Consider the following 22,878-nt stretch of genomic DNA (forward strand, 5'->3'; position numbering starts at 1 on the left):
AGACAACATGATGTGTGGAGTGGCAAAGCAGTGATTGGTGAGAGAAGCGGAGAAAGTCCCATAATATTCTCTTTTTGGTTGAGATGGGGTACAATCACAAATATTTTCTGGGGAATCAATTATGTCCCAAAAAGCAAAGAAAAAGGTGGGATGCTATGTGATAAAAATTACACTAAATAATACCATTCTGACAAGCATTTTATAGGCATCAGCAACAATTAGACAGTATAAAAGCACAGTGTTATGCTGGAATTGTGGAAATCATTAGTTAGACTGTGACTCAAGTACTGTGCAACTCTGGTCGCCTCATTCCATGTATGTAATTCTACTCAGGAGGGTAGGGAGAAGATTTAACAGGATGCAATCTGGATAAGGAAACCGCAGTTATTATACCAGATTTCACAGACCGAAGCCGAGGGGAGGTTCAATTGGGAATTACTGAATTCAAAGTGGCATGATACAGTGGAAGGAATGGCCCAAGACCTTAGCATACAGTTGGCAATAAGGGCCGTAAAGTTAGATGTGACTGGCAGAAATAGTAGAGGAGAGACGAGGGTAAGGTTTTTTTGTCCAGAGAATGATTGGAGGTTGGAACTCACTGCCTGTCAGGGTGATCGAGTCTGAAACACTTAACTCATTTCAAAGGCAATATTATTACAATAATTAAAATTACTATAGTTATCTATAGTCTTACTATATAAACTTACCTAAAATTAGTGGCATCGTTGACAGTGAAGAAGGTTATCTAAAATTACAAAGGGATCTTGATCAACTGGGCCAATGAGCTGAGGAGTGGCAGATGGACTTTAACTTGGATAAATACGAGGTATTATATTTTGGGAAAAGAAACAAGGGTAGGACTTACACAATTAAAAGTAGGGCCTTGGATAGTTTGGGAGAACAAAGAGACTGAGTGGCTCAGGTAGATCATTCTTTGAAGTTTGAGTCACATATAGATAGGTTGGTTAAGTAGGTGTTTAGCACGCATGCCTTCATTTCTCGTACTGATGAGTGTAGGAGTGGGACCATTATATTATGTTGAGGTTGTACAGGGCATTGGTACGGTCTCTTCTGGAGTTACGTGTCTAGTTTTGGTTGCCATTTCATTCCTGATGAAGGGCTTTTACCCGAAACGCCGATTCTCCTGCTCCTCGGATGCTGCCTGAACTGCTGTGCTTTTCCAGCCCCACTCTAATCTAGAATCTGGTTTCCTGTATTTGCAGTCCTTGTTTTTACCTGCTGTTTTATCGTGTGACAATGCCCCTTTAACAAGGTTATTTTGTCCTTGTTTTTTTTTCCCCCCCAAGAGAGGTTGTAAAGACAGAGGTGCTGAAATGTCTGGGCTAGAGCCTAGTTTAACAACAGCAGTTCTCCCAGTTGCATTTTTTTTTGTAGTTTCTTTTAGTTGAGAGCGAGAAGCTGTTTGCAGTCCAGAGAAAGGTTCCAAGCTCCTACACAGACAGTGGTTCCTGTGTGGAATGAAATCTCAGAGGAAGTGGTATAGTTACAACATTTAAAACATATTTAATTAAGTACATGAATAAGAAATTTTTGGAGAGTTAGGTCTGCAGGAATTTGACTGGCTGCAACTTCTCACAGACTGTGTTATTCTGCTGGAGTACATTTGGATGCGGGGGCAGAGAGTTTGATGGACACTAGTGACAGGGAGGTGGTCACACCACAGGTTCAGTCAGGTAGACAGATAACTGCCAGGAGAGGCAGACAGGTCGTGGATGAGTCTCCTGCAGATATTCCTCTCTCTAACAGGTATATCATTTTGGATAGGCAAAAGTGAGGACTGCAGATGCTAGAAACTAGAGTTCAGATCAGAGTGGTGATGGAAAAGCACAGCAGGTCAGGCAGCATTCGAGGAGCAGGACAATTATGTGCGCATGTGCGTGCGTGCACGCCTCTCAGGGGAGTTGCCCCCACCGCCCAGAACAGCCAGACCTGTGGTACAACTGGCTCTGCTGTACAGCAATAGTGGTAGGTGAATTCCTAGTTAAGGGTACAGACAGACCTTTCTATGGCCACGTTTGAGATTCCAGGATGGTGTGTTGCCTCTCTGGTGCCAGAGTCAAGGAAGTCTCTAAGCAGTTGTATCAAGTTCTTAAGAGGGAGGGTGAGCAGCCAGAGGTTATTGTGCACATTGCACCAATGGCGTAGGTAGAAAGAGGGACGTGGAATGAGTACAGTGAGTTAGGAAATAGGCTTAAAAGCAGGACGTTAAGTGTAGTAATCTCTGGGTTACTGCCAGTGCCATAAACTAGTGAGGCAAGGATTAGAAAGATAGGACAGATGAATGCAAGGCTAAGAAGCTGGGCGAGGGCAAGGTTTCAGGTTCTTGGATCATTGGTATCTCGTCTGGGGCAGGAGTGACCTGTACAAGAGGAACAGGTTGCACCTACACTGGATGGGAACCAATAGCCACCCAGGAAGGTTTAACCTAGAGTAACAGGGGGTTTGGTAACTGCAATAGCAGGTCAGCAAATGGAGGATTGAGGGAAAGGTAGATGTTCGGACTGGTAATTCAGAAAGGAAGGACAGTCAGAGACAGGTAAATGAACATGATGGCAGTATTGGGGTGAAGTATGTTTATTTCAATGCAAGAAGTATTAACTAAGGTAAATGAGCTTAGAACCTGGATCAATACATGGGACTTTGCTGTTGTGGCCATTACAGAGAGGGACAGAAGCTGCTATGTGACGGTCATAGTTTTAGATGATGGGGAAAACAGAGGGGGGGGGGAAAACAGAGAGGGGAGGAAGCAGAGAGAGGGGGGGAAAACAGAGAGAGGAGAAATGCGTTACTAAACAGGAAAAATTTTATATCTGCACTCAAAGGATATACTGAGAGCACTCATTCACTAAGTAGAGTAGAGCTTAATCATAAGATGGCTGCAATCTCTCTAATATGATTATACCATAAGCACACCCCATCAGCCACAGAGACAGAGATAGAACACAACAGCATAGATGTTTGCTTTTTCTAGGTCAAGTCAGCATAAGGATAGAGCAAGGATTGGGTATTCTAAAAGGCATTTGACCAGTACCAGGTCTGGGTGAGATCTATTTTTTGTTGGGGCGGAAGATGAGGCGCTCCTCCTCCAGCCGTCGTGTAGTTGTGTTCTGCCGGTGGAGGAGTCCAAGGACCTGCATGTCCTCGGTGGAGTGGGAGGGGGAGTTAAAGTGTTGAGCCACGGGGTGATTGGGTTGGTTGGTTCGGGCGGCCCAGAGGTGTTCTCTGCGGAAGATGAGGCGCACTGAGGGAAGCGAGAGATAAAATAGCTGGGGCCTTAACAGATACCTTTGATCATGGGAGAGGTCCTGGTGAACTGAAGAATTGCTAGTATTGTCCCCTTGTTTAAGACGGGTAAGCATGGATGATCCAAGTATTTATAGACTGGTGAGCTTAACATCAGTGGTAGGGAAGGTTCTCAAGGAGAAACTGAAGAATAGGATCTACAGAAGAACCTTGATTACCCGAACATCAATTATCTGAATAAGATCTCAAAGGTTGTGTAAAATACCTATCCATTATCCGAACTCTCGGTTATCCAAACAAAATACTCAATGCCCATCTCGTTCAGATCATCGAGGTTGTTCTGCATTTACATTTGGAAGAAAATTGGCTTATCAGTGATAGGCAGCATGGTTTTACCAACTTAACAGAATTCTTTGAGGAAGTGACAAAGTTGATTGATGAGGGAAGGGCTGTAGATGTTATATACATGGACTTTAATAAGGCATTTGATAAGGTTCCCCATGGTAGGCTGATGGAGAAAGTGAAGTTGCATGGGGTCCAGGGTGTACCAGCTAGAAAGGTAGAGAACTGGCTGGGCAACAGGAGACAGACAGTACTAGTGGAAGGGTACATCTCAAAATGGAGACCTGTGACTAGTGGTGATCCACAGGGATCCATAATGGGGCTACTGTTGTTTGTGATATAATAAATGATCTGGAAGAAGATATAAGTGGTCAGATTAGTGGAGTAGTGGATAGTGAAGGGGATTGTCAGAGAATGTAGCAGAATATAGGTAGATTGGAGAGTTAGGCGAATAAATGGCAGATGGAGTTCAATCTCCACAAATGCGAGGTGATGCATTTTGGAAGATCCAATTCAAGAACAAACTGTACAGTAAATAAAAAAGCCCTGGGGAAAATTGATGTACAGAGAGATCTGGGTGTTCAGGTCCATTATTCCCTGAAGATGGCAACGCAATTCGATAGAGTGGTCAATGAGGCATACGGCATGCTTTCCTTCATTGGACGGGATATTGAGTACAAACGTTGGCAGGTCATGTTACAGTTATATATGACTTTGGTTTGGCCACATGTAGAATACTACATATAATTCTGGTCGTCACATTACCAAAAAGATGTGGCTGCTTTGGAAAGGATGCAGAGGAGGTTCTCAAGGATGTTGCCTGGTATGGAGGGAGCAAGCTATGAAGGGAAGTTGAGTAGACTAAGATTATTTTCATTAGAAAGACAGAGGTTGAGAGGGACCTGATTGAGGTCTACAAAATCATCGGAGGTGTAGACAGGGTGGATAACAAGAAGCTTTTTCCCCCAGAATGGGTGACTCAATTACTCTGGGTCATGAGTTCAAGGTGAGAGGGGAAAAGTTTAAGGGAGATATGCGTGGAATGTTTTTTTACGCAGTGGGTATCTGGAACGTGTTGCCAGCGAGGCGATAGAGGCGGGCACAATAGCATCATTTAAGATGTATCTAGACAGTTACATCAATGGACAGAGAGAAGAGGGATACAGATCCTGAGAAAATAGGCAACAGATTTAGATAGAGGATCTGAATCGGTGCAGTCTTGGAGGGCCGAAAGGTTGTTCCTGCGCTGTAATTTTTTCTGTTCATTGTACATATCCTCCAGTCCAGGCAGCAGCCTGGTAAATTTTCCCTGCACCCTCTCTAAAGCTTCCACATCCTTCCTATAATGAGGTGACCAGAACGGAGCACAATATTCCAAGTGTAGTCTAACCAGGGCTCTATAGAGCTGCAGCATAACCTCACGGCTTTTAAACTCAATTCCCCTGTTAATGAAAGCCAACATACAATATGCCTTCTTAACAACCCTCTCAACTCGAGTGGCAACTTTGAAGCATCTATGGGCCTGTACCCCAAGATCCCTCTGTTCCTCTACACTGCCAAAAATCCTGCCTTTAACCCTGTACTGTGCAATTAAATTTGACCTTCCAAAATGAATCACTTCACACATGTCCAGGTTCGACTCCATTGCCACTTACTTGGCCCCGTTCTGCATCAATGCCCCATTACAACCTACAACAGCCCTCCACACTATCCACAACTCCACCAATCTTTGTGTCATCGGCAAATTTACTAACCCACTAACTCACCCACTTTCTCATCCAAGTCACTTATAAAGATCACAGAGCAGAGGTCCCAGAGCCGATCCCTGCGGAACACCACTGGTCACCAAGCTGCAGGCTAAATACCACCACCTTCTGTCTTCTATGGGCCAACCAATTCTGTATCCAGACAGTCAGATTTCTCTGTATCGTACACTTCCTTATTTTCTGTATGAGCCTGCTGTGGGGAACCTTATCAAACACATTGCTAAAATCCATGTACACTACATTCACTGCACTACCTTCATCAATGTTTTGTCACAGTCTCAAATAATTCAGTAAGGTTTGTAAGGCATGACCTGCCCCTCACAAAGTTATGCAGCCTATTTCTAATAAAACTATTGTTTCCCAAGTAATCATAAATCCTGTCTCTCAGAATCCTCTCTAATAATTTGTCCACCACCAATGTAAGACTGACTAGTCTGTAATTCCCAGAATTGTCACTATTCCTTTTCTTGAGCAACGAAATAGCATCTGCCACCTGCCAATTATCCAGCACTACTCCAATAGACAGTGAGGATGCAAAGATCATTGCCAAAGGTGCAATCTCTTCTCTAGTAAACTACGGTATATCCATTTGGCCAGGGAATTTATCTATCCAGTTTTTCAAAATATTTAGCACATCCTCCTACTTAACATAAACCTGTTGGAGCACATCAGTCCGTTTCATACTGACCTCACAAACGTCACGTTCCCTCTCAGTAGTGAATACCGAAGCAAAGTATTCATTAAGGGCCTCCCCTACCATCTCTGACTTCAAGCACAAGTTCCCTCCACTTTCCCTGATCAACCCTATCCTCACTCTGGCTATCCTCTTGTTCCTCACATAAGTGTAGATTACCTGAGGGTTTTCATTAATCCTACCCACTAAAGCTTTTTCATGTCCCCTGCTAGCTCTCCTCAGTCCATTCTTCATTTCCTTCTGGGCTATCTTGTAATCATCTAAAGCCCTGTCTGATTCTTGCTTCCTCATCCTTAAGCTTCCTTCTTTGTCTTGACTAGATATTCCACGTCTGTTGTCACCCACAGTTCCCTCAGCTTACCATCTCTTTCTTTCCTCAGTGGGACAAACCTGTCCAGGACTATCAGCAAGTGCTCCCTAAACAACTTCCAAATCACTGTCATGCATTTCCTTGAGTGTCACCCATGACAATAACCCTGTTATTTCTGCACATTTCCAAAATCGGCCCCTTCGTGTCCCTGTTGCTATTAGGGGGCCTGCAGAAAACTCCCAATAAAGTGATTGCTCCTTTCCTGTTTCTAACTTCCACCCATACTGACACTATTGACAAACCCTCCTCAATGACCTCCCTTTCTGCAACTGTGATAGTACCCCTGATTACCTACCCCCTATCCCACCACCAATTTCCTTTTGAAACATCTCAATCCTGGAACATCCAACAACCAGTCCTGCCCCTGTGACATCCAAGTCTCCATAATGGCCCAAACATCATTGTTTCAAGTACTGAGCCATGCTCTAAGTTCATTACCTTATTCCTGATACTTCTTGCGTTAAAATAGACACACTTCAACCTATCACACTGACTGTACATTTGCCCTATCAACTGTTCATCCCTCTTCACAGACTCTCAGCATGCTATACGTGGCTGTTCACTACCACTCCAACCCCTCAACCTCACAACATGCAGCCCTCCACTCCAACCCCAACCTCACTATCAAACTGGCAGACAAGGGAGGCACGGTGGTAGTTTGGCGCACCGATCCTTTCATTGCTGAGGCTAAACACCAGCTTGCGGACACCTCCTCCTACTGCCCCCCCGACCTTCCACCACCAAAACATCATCTCCCAGATCATCCATAACCTCATCACCTCGGGGGATCTCCCATCCACTGCCTCCAACCTCACAGTCCCACAACCCCGCACTGCCTGTTTCTACCTCCTGCCTAAAATCCACAAACCTGACTGCCCCGGCCGATCCATTGTCTCAGCCTGCTCCTGCCCCACCGAACTCATCTCTGCATACCTCGATACGGTTCTGTCCCCCTTAGTCCAAGAACTCCCCACCTACGTTCGGGACACCACCCACGCCCTCCACGAGTTTCGCTTCCCCAGCCCCCAACGCCTTATCTTCACCATGGACATCCAGTCCCTATACACCTCCATCCCCCATCACAAAGGCCTCAAAGCCCTCCGCTTCTTCCTTTCCCGTCGAACCAACTAGTACCCTTCCACTGACACCCTCCTTTGACTGACTGAACTGGCCCTCACTCTGAACAACTTCTCTTTCCAACCCTCCCAGTTCCTCCAAACCAAAGGAGTAGCCATGGGCACCCGCATGGGCCTCAACTATGCCTGTCTCTTCGTCGGGTATGTGGAACAGTCCATCTTCCGCAGCTACACTGGCACCACCCCGCACCTTTTCTTCCGCTACATCGATGACTGTATCGGCGCTATCTCATGCTCCCACGAGGAGGTTGAACAGTTCACCCACTTTACTAACACCTTCCACCCCAACCTCAAATTTACCTGGACCTTCCACCCCACCAACTTCCAGATACATCGTATCATCCTTCGTAATTGCCGCCACCTCCAAACAGACCCCAACTCCAAGGATATAGTTCCCTCCCCTCTCAGCGTTCTGGAAAGACCACTCCCTCCTCGACTCCCTCATCAGGTCCACACCCCCCACCAACCCAACCTCCACTCCCGGCACATTCCCCTGCAACCGCATGAAATGCAAAACTTGCACCCCCACCTCCCCCCTCACTTCCCTCCAAGGCCCCAAGGGATCCTTCCATGACCGTCACAAATTCACCTGCACCTCCACACACATCATTTACTGCATCCGATGCACCCGATGTGGCCTCCTATACATTGGGTAGACAGGCTGCCTACTTGCGGAATGTTTCAGAGAACACCTCTGGGACACCCGCACCAACCAACCCAACCCCCCCGTGGCTGAACACTAACTCCCCCTCCCACTCCGCCAAGGACATGCAGGTCCTTGGCCTCCTCCATCACCAGACCATGGCAACATGACGCCTGGAGGAAAGGCGCCTCATCTTCCGCTTAGGAACCCTCCAACCACAAGGGATGAATGCAGATTTCTCCACCTTCCTTATTTCCCCTCCCCCCACCTTTTCTTAGTCCCAAACCTCAGACTCAGCACCGCCTTCTTGACTTGCAATCTTCTTCCCGACCTATCCGCCCCCACCCCCTCTCCGGCCTATCACCCTCACCTTAACCTCTTCGCACCTATCGCATTCCCAACACCCCTCCCCAAGTCCCTCCTCCCTACCTTTTATCTTAGCCTGCTTGGCACACCCTCCTCATTCCTGAAAAAGGGCTTATGCCCGAAATGTCGATTCTCCTGTTCCTTGGATGCTGCCTGACCTGCTGCACCTTTCCAGCAACACATTTTTCAGCTCTGATCTCCAGCATCTGCAGTCCTCACTTTCTCCCTGTTCACTACTTACTCCATCATCTGATACGTAGCTCCAGTTCCCACCCCCCTGCCAATCTAGTTTAAACCCTCCTGAAGAGATCTAGCAAACCTCTTGCCTAGAATATTGGTGCCCTACCAGTTCAGGTGCAACCCATCCTTCTTGTACAGGTCCCACCTTCCCCAGAAGGTATCCCAATGATCCACATATCTGAAGCCCTCCTTCCTACACCAGTCCGGCAGCCATGTCCATCTGCACTCACTCTCTGCTCCTCGCCTTGCTAGTCCGTGGAACAGGTAGCAATCCTGAGATTATTACTCTAGGTGGAGAAAAAAATGCAGGCAGATGATAGGAAGATGCAATAACAATAGGTTGTCATCGTGGGCGAGTTCAACTGTCCCAATATCAGCTATGACTCCCTTAGGGCAAGAGGTTTAAATGGAGCAGAATTTGTTAAGTGCACCCAAGAGTTTATCATTTCAAGAAACAGTATGTGGATAGTGCAGTTACAGAAGGGGCCATATCCGACCTCGTATTGGCTCATGAGGCTGGTCAGGTGACTGACCTTTCAATGGGAAAGTATTTGGAAACAGTGATCAACTCTTTATGCTTTAAGATAGCAATGAATAAATATAAGTTTGCAGGGGAGGGTATTAAATTGGGGAAGGAAAAATTACATCAGTATTAGGCAGGAGCTAGGGAGTATTAATTGGTCAGAGTTATTATTGGGCAAGTCACATGGAATTGTTTAAAAGATCTACTGATCAGAGTTCACGATCGACCTGGTCCGGTAAGGAGGAAGGACAAGGATTGCAACATAAGATACACTTGGATAATCAGAGAGGTTGTGAATTTTGTTAAGAGGAATAAACCGGCATATACAAAAGATTTAGGCAGCTAAAATCAAACAGTGCTCATGAGAAATATAATGCAGGAAAGAACTTAAGCAGGGAATTAGGACAGTAAGAAGGGGCCAAGAAACGACCTTGGCAAGTAACGTTAAAGAGAATCCCAAGGCATTCAATACATACATTAAGAGGTTAACTAGGGAGAAGGTAGGATCACTCAAAGTGAAAGGAGGGAACTTGTCCTTGGAGGCAGAAGACGTGGGCAAGATCCTAAATGAGTACTTTGCATCGGTATTCACTAAGGAGAAGGATGTGGAGGATAGTGAGACTAGTGCAGAACGTGCTAACATGCTACAGTATTTGGAAGAGTATTGAGGTGGATAAGTCCCCAGGGCCCAATGATATCTATCCGAGGTTATTGAGAGGGGCAAGAAAGGAGATTGCTGGGACCTCGATCAAGATCTTTCTATTCTCATTAGCGACTAGAAAAGTTCTAGAAGACTGGCAAGAAATTAATGTCGTTCCTCGGTTCAAAAAGGCAATCCAGGAAACTATAGAGCCAAGATGCTCACATCAGCGGTCGGAAAGCTATTGGAGAGAATTCTTATGGAGAGGATTTACATGCATTTGGAAATGCATGGTCTAATTAGCGACAGTCAGTGTGGCTTTGTGCAGGACAGGTCACAACATATTAACTTGATTGATCAACTTTATCACCATCTTGAAAAATTCAATGAGGTCAGAGCAATGGTTGTTGTTCTGCATGGATTTTAGTGAGGCTTTGAACAAGGTCCCTCATGGTAGGCTCACGCACAAGATTAAGATGATTAAGTTACATGGGATCCACGGAGACCTTGCCGCTTGGATTCAGAATGAGCTCACCCACAGGAGGCAAAGGCAGTGGTGGAAGTGTGTTTTGCTTGCTGGAGGTCTGTGACTAGTGATGTTCCACTGGGATCCAACCTCCACTGTTTGCGATTTAAATAAATGACTTGGATGAAAATGTTGATGGGGTAGTAAATTTACAGATGATAGAAAGATCGGAGTTGTGGACAGTATAACAGGTTTCCAAAGAATATAGTGGGATTTAGAGCAGTTGCAGATATGGCAGAAAAATAACATGGAATTTAATCCAGTGAGGTGCTGCACTTTGGGAGATGTTAAGGAAAAATATACAGTTAATGGCAGGACCACGAACAGCACTGATGTATAAAGGGATCTTCCATAATTCCCTGAAAGTTGTCGCACAGAAGTAGATAGGGTAGTAAAGAAAGTGTATGGCACATTTCCCTTTATTGGTAGGGGAAGTGAGTATACAGGAGTCAGGATGTAATGTTGCAGCATTATAAGACTTTGGTTAGGCCACAATTAGGGTATTGTATTCCATTCTGGTTGCCACAGCACAGGAAGAATGCGGAGGCTTTGGAGAGGGTGCGTAACACATTTACCAGGATGACGCCTGGATTAGAGGGTATGACATGTAACAAGAGGCTAGAAAACTGGGCTATTTTCTCTGGGGTGGCGGAGACTTGACAGAAGTCTATAAAATTATGAGCTGCATAAATAGGGTTGACAAATGAAGACATTTTGCCTCTGGGAAAGATCAAGTCTAGAGGGCTTGCATTTAATGTGAGGGGGAAAGTTCAAAGGAGATGTGAGGTGCCAAGTATTTTTCGAAACACAGAGTGGTGGGAGTCTGGAACACTTTGCCATGAGTGCTGGTGGAAGCAGATATAATATGGGTGTTTAAGGGACTATTACATATGCATATGCAGAGAATGCAGAGGTATGGACCAAGGGCAGGCAGAAAGGATTAATTTAATTAACCATCATGTTCGCACAACATCCAAGAATCAGAGTCATACAGGATAGAAACTGACCCTGCAGTCCAACCCATCCATGCCAACCAGGTTTCCCAAACTAAACAAGACCTGTTTGCCTGCATTTGGCCTATTTTCTTCTAAACCTTTCCCATCCATTTGCGGTCCAATTATTTTAAGAAGTTGTAACTGTATCAGCCTCCACCACTTCCTCTGGCATTTGTTCCATAAACACACCACCTTCTGGGTGAAAATGTTGCCCCTCAGGTCCCTTTTAAGTCTTTCCCCTCTCACCCTAAAGTTATGCCCTCTAGTTTTGAACTCCCCTACCCTAGGGAAAAGACCTTTACTACTCCTTTTATCTATGCCTCACATGGTTTTATAAACCTCTAAAATAATTGATTGTGTGCAAATATAAATGATCAGAAATCAAGGCAGAATAATTTTTAAAAAGTGAACAGTAAAGTTGTGTTGCAGACGTTTCATCCCCTGTCTAGGTGACATCCTCAGTACTTGGGAGCCTCCTGTGAAGCGCTTCTGAGATATTTCCTCCGGCATTTACAGTGATTTGTATCTGCCGCTTCCGGTTGTCAGTTCCAGCTGTCCGCTGCAGTGGCCGGTATGTTGGGTCCAGGTCGATGTGCTTATTGATTGAATCTGTGGATGAGTGCCATACCTCTAGGAATTCCCTGGCTGTTCTCTGTTTGGCTTGTCCTATAATAGTAGTGTTGCCCCAGTCGAATTCATATTGCTTGTCATCGGAGTGTGTGGCTATTAAGGATAGCTGATCATGTCGTTTCGTGGTACAGATTCAATCAATAAATACATCGACCTGGACCCAACATACCGGCCACTGCAGCGGACAGCTGGAACTGACAACCAGAAGCAGCAGATACAAACCACTATAAGTGCCGGAGGAAACATCACAGAAGCGCTTCACAGGAGACTCCCAAGCACTGAGGATGTCACCTAGACAGGGGACGAAACGTCTGCAACATAAATTCCCAGCTTGGTGAAGAGAGCCACAACAACGAGCACCCGAGCTACAAATCTTCTCCCAAACAGTGAAAAGTAAAGTTTAGCAGATTTTAAGTGACAGCCAAGGACATGAGAGAAATTGCTCTTTCAGAAATGGAGTTAAAAATCACACAATACCAGGTTATAGTGAAAGCTAGTGTTTCCAAATAAACCGCAGCAGGTCAGGCAGCATCAGAGGAGGAGGAGAATCAATATTTTGGGAATATGCCCTTCATCAGTACCACACTCTTGACTGTGATCTCCAGCATCTGCAGTCCTCACTTTCTCCTTCCAAATAAATCCATTGGACTATAACCTGGCGTTGCGTGATTTTTACATTTGTCCACCCTACTCTCCAACACCAGCTCCTCCACTTCAGAAACAGAGACAAGCACTTCCTGAAGAAATGCAAGAATAAAAAAGGGGACATGAGATAGCTTTGGCAAATAGAATTAAGGAGAATCCAAAGGGTTTTTACAAATATATTGAGGACAAAAGGGTAACTAGGGAGAGAATAGGGTCCCTCAAAGATCAGCAAGGTGGCCTTTGTGTGGAGCCACAGAAAATGGGGGAAGATACTAAAATGAATATTTTGCATCAAGTATTTACTGTGGAAAAGGATATAGACTGTAGGGAAGTAGATGGTGACATCTTGCAAAATGTCCAGATTACAGAGGTGGTGGTGCTGGATGTCTTGAAACCGTTAAAAATGGATAAATCCCCAGGACCTGATCAGGTGTACCCGAGAACTCTGTGGGAAGCTAGAGAAGTGATTGCTGGGCCTCTTGCTGAGATATTTGTATCATCGATAGTCACAGGTGAGGTGCCGGAAGAATGGAGGTTGGCAAATGTGGTGCCACTGTTTAAGAAGGGCGGTAAAGACAAGCCAGGGAACTATAGACTGGTGAGCCTGACCTCGGTGGTGGGCAAGTTGTTGGAGGGAATCCTGAGGGACAGGATGTACATGAATTTGGAAAGGCAAGGACTGATTAGGGATAGTCAACATGGTTTTGTGTGTGGGAAATCATGTCTCACAAACTTGATTGAGTTTTTTGAAGAAGCAAAGAAGATTGATGAGGGCAGAGGAGTAGATGTAATCTATACGGACTTCAGTAAGGCGTTCGACAAGGTTCCCCATGGGAAACTGATTAGCAAGGTTAGATCTCATGGAATACAGGGAGAACTAGCCATTTAGGTACAGAACTGGCTCAAAGGTAGAAGACAGAGGGTGGTGGTGGAGGGTTGATTTTCAGACTGGAGGCCTGTGACCAGTGGAGTGCCACAAAGATCGGTGCTGGACCCTCTACTTTTTGTTTTTTGTCATTTACATGAACGATTTAGATGCAAGCATAAGAGTAGTTAGTAAGTTTGCAGATGACACCAAAATTGAAGGTGTAGTGGACAATGAAGAGGGTTACCTCAGATTACAACAGGATCTGGACCAGATGGGACAATGAGCTGAGAAGTGGAAAATGGAGTTTAATTCAGATAAATGCGAGGTGCTGCATTTTGGGAAAGCAAATCTTAGCAGGGCTTATACACTTAATGGGAAGGTCCTGGGAGTGTTGCTGAACAAAGAGACCTTGGAGTGCAGGTTCATAGCTCTGTGAAAGTGGAGTCGCAGGTAGATAGGGTAGTGAAGGCGGCGTTTGGTACACTTTCCTTCATTGGTCAGAGTATTGAGTACAGGTATTGGAAGGTCATGTTACGGTTGTATAGGACATTGGTTAGGCCACTGTTGGAATATTGCGATCAATTCTGGTCTCCTTCCTATCGGAAAGATGTTGTGAAACTTGAAAGGGTTCAGAAAAGATTTACAAGAATGTTGCCAGGTTTGGAGGATCTGAGCTACAGGGAGAGGCTGAACAGGCTGGGGCTGTTTTCCCTGGAGCGTCGGAGGCTGAGGGGTGACCTTATAGAGGTTTACAAAATTATGAGGGCCATGGATAGGATGAATAGACAATGTCTTTTCTCTGGGGTGGGGGAGTCCAGAAATAGAGGGCATAGGTTTAGGGTGAGAGGGGAAGATATAAAAGAGACCTAAGGGGCAACTTTTTCACGCAGAGGGTGGTACGTGTATGGAATGAGCTGCCAGAGGATTTGGTGGAGGCTGGTACAATTGCACATTTAAGAGGAATTTGGATGGGTATATGAATTGGAAGGGTTTGGAGGGATATGGGCTGGGTGCTGGCAGGTGGGACGAGATAGGGTCGGGATATCTGGTGGGCATGGACGGGTTGGACCGAAGGGTCTGTTTCCATGCCGTCCATCTCTATGACTCTATAACACCATCGGTCAAAGGGCCTGTTCCTGTGCTGTACTGTTCTATGTTCTCTAAGGGCCAAGTGCAGTCAGGTGGGACTAGTTTAGTTTGGAATTATGGTCAACATGGACTAGTTTGACCGTGCTATATGACTCCAGGTGTCTGGATGCATATCTTACATACCATAACCTGCAGTACTCTGGACTAAATGCTGGAAAATGGCAACGGTGTGGGGTCATTCTTTTGGCTCGAACAGATACACTGGGCTAAGTGTCATTAACATTCTACAATTCTATGACAACACAATCATTCAAGCTCGTAATCTGAAGCAACTTTCCCCAAGGTGCACAACACTAGCACATAATCAGTGAAAATAGCCTGAGATCCGGCACAACTTCCAAGATGATGAATAAACTGAACGTTACCAGTAGTTGCAAGGAACAGAAATGCCATTCTGATGCATTACTGTGTTCCGCTGTAAGGCAGAAAGCTGTAAAGTACAATAAGTGGCACGGGGTTTTATTGTTTTAATGTCACATGCTGCTTTTGACCTGGGAGAACTCCAGGCTCTCTTTGGAAAAAATAAGAAAACTTTTACTTTTATAATCTCAAATATCAACGTAAACTAACATTTGAAAACATGAAATAAAGCCGATGTGCTGAAAATGCACAGATTAGCAGCAACATGTGAACATAAGAATGAGGACTTGGAACAGGCAATTTAGTCCCCTCAATACTGCACTTAGAAAGCTGTAAACTACCTCATGAGGGTCAGACTTGAAACAGTAACTTTCTCTCTACAGATGCCATCACACTTGCCATCAGCATTTTTAGTACAGGTACTTTGCTATTAATGTAGTTTTCCAGCATTTGCAGTATTTTGCTTCCATTTTCAGGTTTAATTCAGAATTCCTTCTCTTGTGGGAATCCTTACCTTGACGCTCTATTGCTTCTCCCCACTGTCATTTCAGTTTGTTTCTTTTATCCTGTCGACCTTCACTGATTTCCATTTCCTTCCTCATGTTTGAGTTCCATGACTGAAAAGTCACTTTTACAGCCTTCCAGTTAGGAACTTTACAGACATCTGAACTCAACACTGTGTTCAGCAATTTCAAAGCATGAACTCTGCCCTTATTTTGATTCATTTTAAGTAAATGCTCCATTTCGTGACAACAAACATTAGCATGTCCTTTGCCTTTTGTTTCTTAATCTGTCCCTGTGCTCAACTCTATCTCAAATCTTCCTTGTTCTCGAACTGTGATGCCAAGGAGTGATCAGCTTTGATTCTAAAGAATGATAGGGCAGACTAAATGATCTATTCCTGTTAATATTTCTTATGTTCTTAAACTCCTGGCCTTCCTTCCTTTCAATAAAATAACATCCATCACTGTCCTTCAGTTCTGAGAGTCAGGTTCAATTCAAAATTAGTTTCTTTTCAGGGATGCTGCCATGCTACTGAGTATAACCAGCACCTTTTCATTTTAGATTTCCCCAGTTTTATGCTGTTCTTCTAAAGTACTGCAGAAACAAAAAAAGAATTGTTTAATTTAGAACATGACATCAAATCATCCACAAGGGTCTGGCTTTCAGAGTACTTGACTAGGTTTGACCTCATATTTGAGCCTTTCCTCCCCTTTCTTTAAAGTAGCATGTAACACAATCCTTTCAAGAGCAATTTCTAGGTTTTTGAGTGCTTTAGAAAGGTTAACTTCAATCCAAGCCATAAGAGCAAAATTCATTCACAATATAACTGTGTAAAAAGGAAACTACAAAAAAAAACTGGCATTCTGAGCATACTGAAGCTTGTAAATTAATTCATAGGAGAAAAGTGAGGACTGCAGACACTGGAGCTCAGAGTCGAAGTGTGTGGTGCTGGAAATGCACAGCCAGTCAGGCAACACCCTGCTCCTCGGATGCTGCCTGACCAGCTGTGCTTTTCCAGCACACACTCTTCAACTCAGAAATTAATGTGTGCACAAATTCCACAAAACTTTTTTAAAAACTACAAATAACTTTTCATCCCAAACCAAACCAATTTAAGCTCAAAGTGATGGAAGAAACAGACTCTGACCATTCTTTGCTGATGTGAAGGACTGCAATTTTTTTTAAAACGAGACTTCACAGTGGTGAATATAACAACATTCTAAAATTTTATACAAAACTTGTGTACATGCAGGAAGTGGTTGTACACATTGGAACCAATGACATAGGAAGCAAAAAGGACGAGATTCTGAGAGGAGAATAACGTAAATTGGCAGGAATTTAAAAAGTAGGTCCTCGAGGGTAATAAGGTTTAGATTACTTCCGGTGCTATGGGCTCGTGAGGTTAGGAATAGAAGGATAGAGCAGATGAAAGCAAGGCTGAGGAGCTGGTGCAGCGGACAAGGATTCACATTTTTGTATCATTGGAATGTCTTCTGGGAGAAATTACCTGTAGAAGGATGGACTTTACTTGAATTGGAAGGGGACTAATATAGCAGCAGGGAGTTTCTGAACCTACTCGGTTACTTGGGAGGATTTAACCCGGGGGGGTATAGAAAATGAGATAGAGTGTCCAGAGCCAGCACGTTCCCGCTGGGATGAAGGGCACGGCTGGTGTGTGTGTTTGGAATGTTGGATAACTAGAGAAATTGAAGGCTTCGTCGAGAAAAAGAGAGAAACACACATCAGGTACAGACAGCAGGGATCAAGTGAATCCCTAGAAGAGTATAAAAGTGGTAGGGGTACACTTAAAAGGGAAATCAGGAGGGCAAAAAGGGGATACGAGATAGCTTTGACAAGTAGAGTTAAAGAAAATCCAAAGGGATTATACAAAAGGGTAACTAGGGAGAGAATAGGGCCCCTCAAAAGATTAGCAAGGCCACAGAACATGGGGGAGATACTGAACAAGTACTGTGCATCAGTGTTTACTGTCGAGAAGTATATGGAAGATATGAGATTGTGGGGAAATAAATAGCAACAAGTTGAAAAATATTAGAGGGGTGGTGATGCTGGATGTCTTGAAATGCACAAAGGTGGATAAATTCCTAGGACTTGAGCAAGTGTACCTTAGAACTCTGTGGGAAGCTAGGGAAGTGATTCCTGGGACCCTGGCTGAGATAATTGTATCATCGATAGCAACAGATGAGGTGTTGGAAGACTGGAGTTTGGCTGATGTGGTGCAAGTGTTTAAGAAAGATGGTAAGGGAACTTTGGACCAGTGAGCCTGACATCGGTGATGGGCAAGTTATTGGAGGGAATTCTGAGGGACTAGATGTACATGTATTTGGAAAGGCAAGGATTAGGGATAGTCAACATGGCTTTGTGTGGGGGAAATCATGTCTCACAAACTTGATTACATTTTTTGAAGCGGACTGCTGACAGCAGAGCAGTGGACATGATCTATATGGACAGTAAGGTGTTCAACAAGGTTCCTCATAGATCATTCTTGAAGAAGGGCTCATGCCCAAAACGTTGATTCTCCTGCTCCTTGCATGTTGCCTGACCTGCTGTGCTTTTCCAGCAACATATTTTCAGCTCTCATCTCCAGCATCTGCAATCCTCACTTTCTCCTCATAGTTGACTGGTTAACAAGGTTTGATCGCACGGAATACAGAACTGGCTCAAAGACAGAAGACAGAGGGTGGTGGTGGAGGGTTGCTTTGCAGACCGGAGGCCTGTACCCAGCAGGTGCCACAAGGATTGGTGCTGGGTCCATGGCTTTTTGTCACTTATATAAATGATTTAGATGTGAACATAGCAAGTATGGTTAGTATGTTTCCAGATGATACCAAAATTAGAAATGTAGTGGACAGCAAATATTACAATGGGACCAATGGGCTGAGGATTGGAAGATGGAGTTTAATTTAGATGTACGTCAGGTGCTGCATTTTGGAAAAACAAGTCAGGGCAGCACTTATGCACTTAAATGGTAAAGTCTTGTGGAGTGTTGCTGAACAAAGAGACCTTGAAGCTCACGTTCATAGTTCCTTGAGTGGCAGGATAATGATGGCGTTTAGTATGCTTTCTTTTATTGGTCAGAGCGTCATGTGTAGGAGTTGGAAGGTCATGTTGCAGTTGTATAGGATACTGGTTAGGCCACTATTGGAATACTGCATGCAATTCTGGTATCCCTGCTATAAGAAGGATGCTGTGAAACTTGAAAGGATTCAGAAAAGATTAACAAGGATGTTGCCAGGGTTGGAGGATTTAAGCCATAGGGAGAGGCTGAATAGACTAGGGCTATTTTCCCTGGAGCATTGGAGGCTGAGGCATGACCTTATAGAAGTTTATAAAATCATGAGGGACATGGATAGGGTGAACAGACTAGGTCTTTTTCCCAGGGTGGTGGAGTCCAAAACTAAACAGCATCAGTTGAAAGTGAGAACAGAAAGATTAGATTAGTTACAGTGTGGAAACAGGCCCTTCGGCCCAACAAGTCCACACCAACCCGCCGAAGCGCAACCCACCCAGATCCATTCTCCTATGGGCAATTTAGCTTGGCTAATTCACTTAACCTGCACATTTTTGGACTGTGGGAGGAAACCGGAGTACCCGGAGGAAACTCACGCAGACACTGGGAGAATATGCAAACTCCACAGAGTCAGTTGCCTGAGGCGGGAATTGAACCCGGGTCTCTGGTGCCGTGAGGCAGCAGTGCTAACCACTGTGCCACCGTGCCGCCCACAAAGAACTATTTAGGAAATCTGGTCAGCATGGACAAGTTGGACTGAAGGGTCTGATTCCCTGTAGTACATCTTTTATGACTCTATGCCACAGAACAACATGAGCATTTCATGTGATCACAATGCTAATACTTCTGATTCTGTTATCTGATTCTACAGTATGACCAAGAGAAACAGATATCATTTGCAGGTATAGCCCAGAATTCAGTCATGATAATTTATCTTCTGAAAAGAACAATATTAAATAGAACACAAAATTTCTTCCTATAATGCGTAACAGATATTTTAGATCATCACAAGTAAAGTTCATTTTTACCATTAGGGTCTGTTCACAGATAGCCCGCTGCTGCTCCTCCTCTACTCGTCTTTGACATGCTTGGCATATCCAGAGAGGCACCCGTTCAAGACCACCATGAGTTAATGCAGGTAGTGAAAGTGCCAACTTCTTTAGATCTACAATCCCATTCTGTTGAGTTCCCCAGTCCTTGCGTTCATGATGGCACAACAAACAACAGTCCTTTGCTGGCTGGTGGACAGTAAGGGTTGGCTGAAATGAAAAAAAAAATCAGGTGTCATCAAAGGGTTTAAAAGATTTTCACAAACTAGGCCATTACTGGATTACCAAACTAGCAGATAAGTACAATTACAGTAGTGATGTACAAGGCAAATACATGCAACAGGTAAAGGACAGAGATGGCGAAGTACATTTCTTGTCTTTTTTTTTAAAAAGTGAAGTCTGTGCTGTGCTTCAATAATCCCCATTCTCAATCGTTACCAATATTTCCCATTCAGCTTTGCTTTATTAACCATCATTATGCAATTGAGTTCCAATCAGTGTGCATTTCATAATCACAATCAACAAAACTGGGCAACCCTTCAAGTGCTGTTTCACCAATCATTTGTCAATTTGTATCACTGTCACTTGTATTTTGCAGTATTGTACACCAACTTCCTAATTGTCAGAAATTGCAGCAAAAAATTACAAACATTTAACTGGCACAATAGAAATTTGCTCCAGCTCTAGAGAATCTAATGCTAGCTAAAGTATTGCATCAATATCATTATCTGGCCACTTAATTTTAATATTCTATCCTCAAAGTCATAGAGAATGGAAACAGACCCTTAGGTCCAACCAGACCACACTGAACACAATCCCAAACTAAACTAGTTCCACCTGCCTGCTCCTAGCCTATATCCCTCCAAACCTTTACTATCGATATGTGGAGCTTGATCAAGGAGCAACTATTGAGTGTCCTTGATAAGTATGTACCTGTCAGACAGGGAGGAAAGGATCGCGAGAGAGACCAGTGGTTTAATAAGGAATTGGAATCCCTTGTTAAAGGGAAGAGGGCAGCCTATGTAAAGGTGAGACGTGAAGGTTTAATTGGGGCGATTGAGAGTTATAAGGTAGCCAGGAAGGATCTAAAGAGAGAGCTAAGAGCAGCAAGGAGGGGACATGAAAAGTCCTTGGTTGGCAGGATTAGGGAAAACCCAAAGGCTTTCAACAGGGATGTCAGGAATAAAAGAATGACTAGGGTAGGAATAGGTCCAGTTAAGGATAGTAGTGGGAAGTTGTGCATGGAGGCTGAAGAGATTGGGGAGACACTGAACGAATACTTTTCATCAGTATTCACTCAGGAACAGGACATTGTTGCCGATGTGAATACTGAGTCACAATTAATTAGAATGGATGGCTTTGAGGTGTGTAGGGAAGAGGTGTTGGAAATTCTGGAAAGGGTGAAAATAGATAAGTCCCTTGAGCCTGATGGCATTTATCCTAGGATTCTCTGGGAAGCAAGGGAGGAGATTGCAGAGCCATTGGCCTTGATTTTTATGTCCTCGTTGTCTACAGGAATAGTGCCAGAAGACTGGAGGATTTCACATGTGGTTCCCTTGTTCAAGAAGGGGAGTAGGGATAACCCTAGTAACTATAGGTCGGTGAGTCTCGCTTCTGTTGTGGGCAAAGTCTTGGAGAGAATTGTAAGGGATAGGATTTATGAACATCTGGATAGGAATAATGTGATCAAGGATAGTCAGCATGGTTTTGTGAAGGGCAGGTCGTGCCTCACATACCTTATTGAATTATTTGAGAAGGTGACTAAGGAGGTGGATGAGGGTAAAGCGGTAGATGTGGTGTATATGGATTTTAGTAAGGCGTTTGACAAGGTTCCCCATGGTAGGCTACTGCAAAAAATACAGAGGTATGGTATTGAGGGTGAGTTGGAGGTTTGGATTAGGAATTGGCTGGATGGAAGAAGACACAGGGTAGTAGTTGATGGTAAAGGTTCATCTCGGAGTGCAGTTACCAGCGGTGTTCTGCAAGGATCTGTTTTGGGACCATTGCTGTTTGTCATTTTTATAAATGACCTGGAGAAGGGGCTAGAAGGTTGGGTGAGTAAGTTTGCGGATGATACGAAAGTCGGTGGAGTTGTTGACAGTGAGGAAGGATGTGGCAGGTTACAGCGGGATATATATAAGCTGCAGAGCTGGGCAGAAAGGTGGCAAATGGAGTTCAATGTAGCTAAGTGTGAAGTGATTCACTTTGGTAAGAGTAACAAGAAGATGGAGTACTGGGCTAATGGTCGGATACTTGGTAGTGTGGATGAACAGAGGGATCTTGGTGTCCATGTACACAGATCTCTGAAAGTTGCCACCCAGGTAAATAGTGCTGTGAAGGCGGCATATGGCGTACTGGCTTTTATTGGTAGAGGAATTGAGTTCCGGAGTCCCGAGGTCACGTTGCAGTTGTATGAGACTCTGGTGCGGCTGCATTTGGAGTATTGTGGGCAGTTTTGGTCGCCATACTATAGGAAGGATGTGGAGGCACTGGATCGGGTGCAAAGGAGGTTTACCAGGATGTTGCCTGGTATGGCAGGAAGATCGTATGAGGAAAGGCTGAGGCACTTGGGGCTGTTTTCATTGGAGAAAAGAAGGTTTAGGGGTAACTTGATAGAGGTGTACAAGATTAGGGGTTTGGATAGGGTTGACCAGGAGAACGTTTTTCCACGTATGGAGTCAGATATTATGAGGGGGCATAGCTTTAAATTAAGGGATGGTAGGTATAGGACAGATGTTAGGGGTAGATTCTTTACTCAGCGAGTCGTGAGTTCGTGGAATGCCCTACCAGTAATAGTGGTGGATTCTCCCTCTTTATGGGCATTTAAACGGGCATTGGATATGGAGGATAGTGGGCTAGTGTAGGTTAGGTGGGCTTGGATCAGCGCAACATTGAGGGCCAAAGGGCCTGTACTGCGCTGTATTTTTCTATGTTCTATTCATGTACTTCCAAATACCTTTTATTTGTTGCAATTGTGCCCACACCCACTGCTTTCTCAGGAAGCGCATTCCACATGTGAACCACCCTCTTGGCAAACAGTTTGCACGTCTTCTTTATCATCTCTCATCTTAAAAACATGCCCCCTAATCTTGAAATCCCCCATCCTCGGGAAAAGACACAAAGCTTAACCAGTGTAAAAT

At 44.4% G+C, this 22,878-nt stretch overlaps 1 protein-coding gene across 4 annotated transcripts in view; it reads right to left on the bottom strand.

Moving 5' to 3' along the window:
• Window positions 1-22,878, bottom strand: part of fam193b (family with sequence similarity 193 member B) — a 129,499-nt gene that overhangs the window by 60,991 nt on the left and 45,630 nt on the right. For all 4 annotated transcript variants that reach the window (XM_060836968.1, XM_060836966.1, XM_060836965.1 and 1 more), the window contains exon 2: window positions 19,718-19,948. In XM_060836968.1, the coding sequence (XP_060692951.1) occupies window positions 19,718-19,948 (231 nt within the window). The remainder of the gene's footprint in view (window positions 1-19,717; window positions 19,949-22,878) is intronic.

Source organism: Hemiscyllium ocellatum, chromosome 16, assembly GCF_020745735.1.
Source record: "Hemiscyllium ocellatum isolate sHemOce1 chromosome 16, sHemOce1.pat.X.cur, whole genome shotgun sequence".
In the NCBI taxonomy this organism is placed as follows: Eukaryota; Metazoa; Chordata; class Chondrichthyes; order Orectolobiformes; family Hemiscylliidae; genus Hemiscyllium; species Hemiscyllium ocellatum.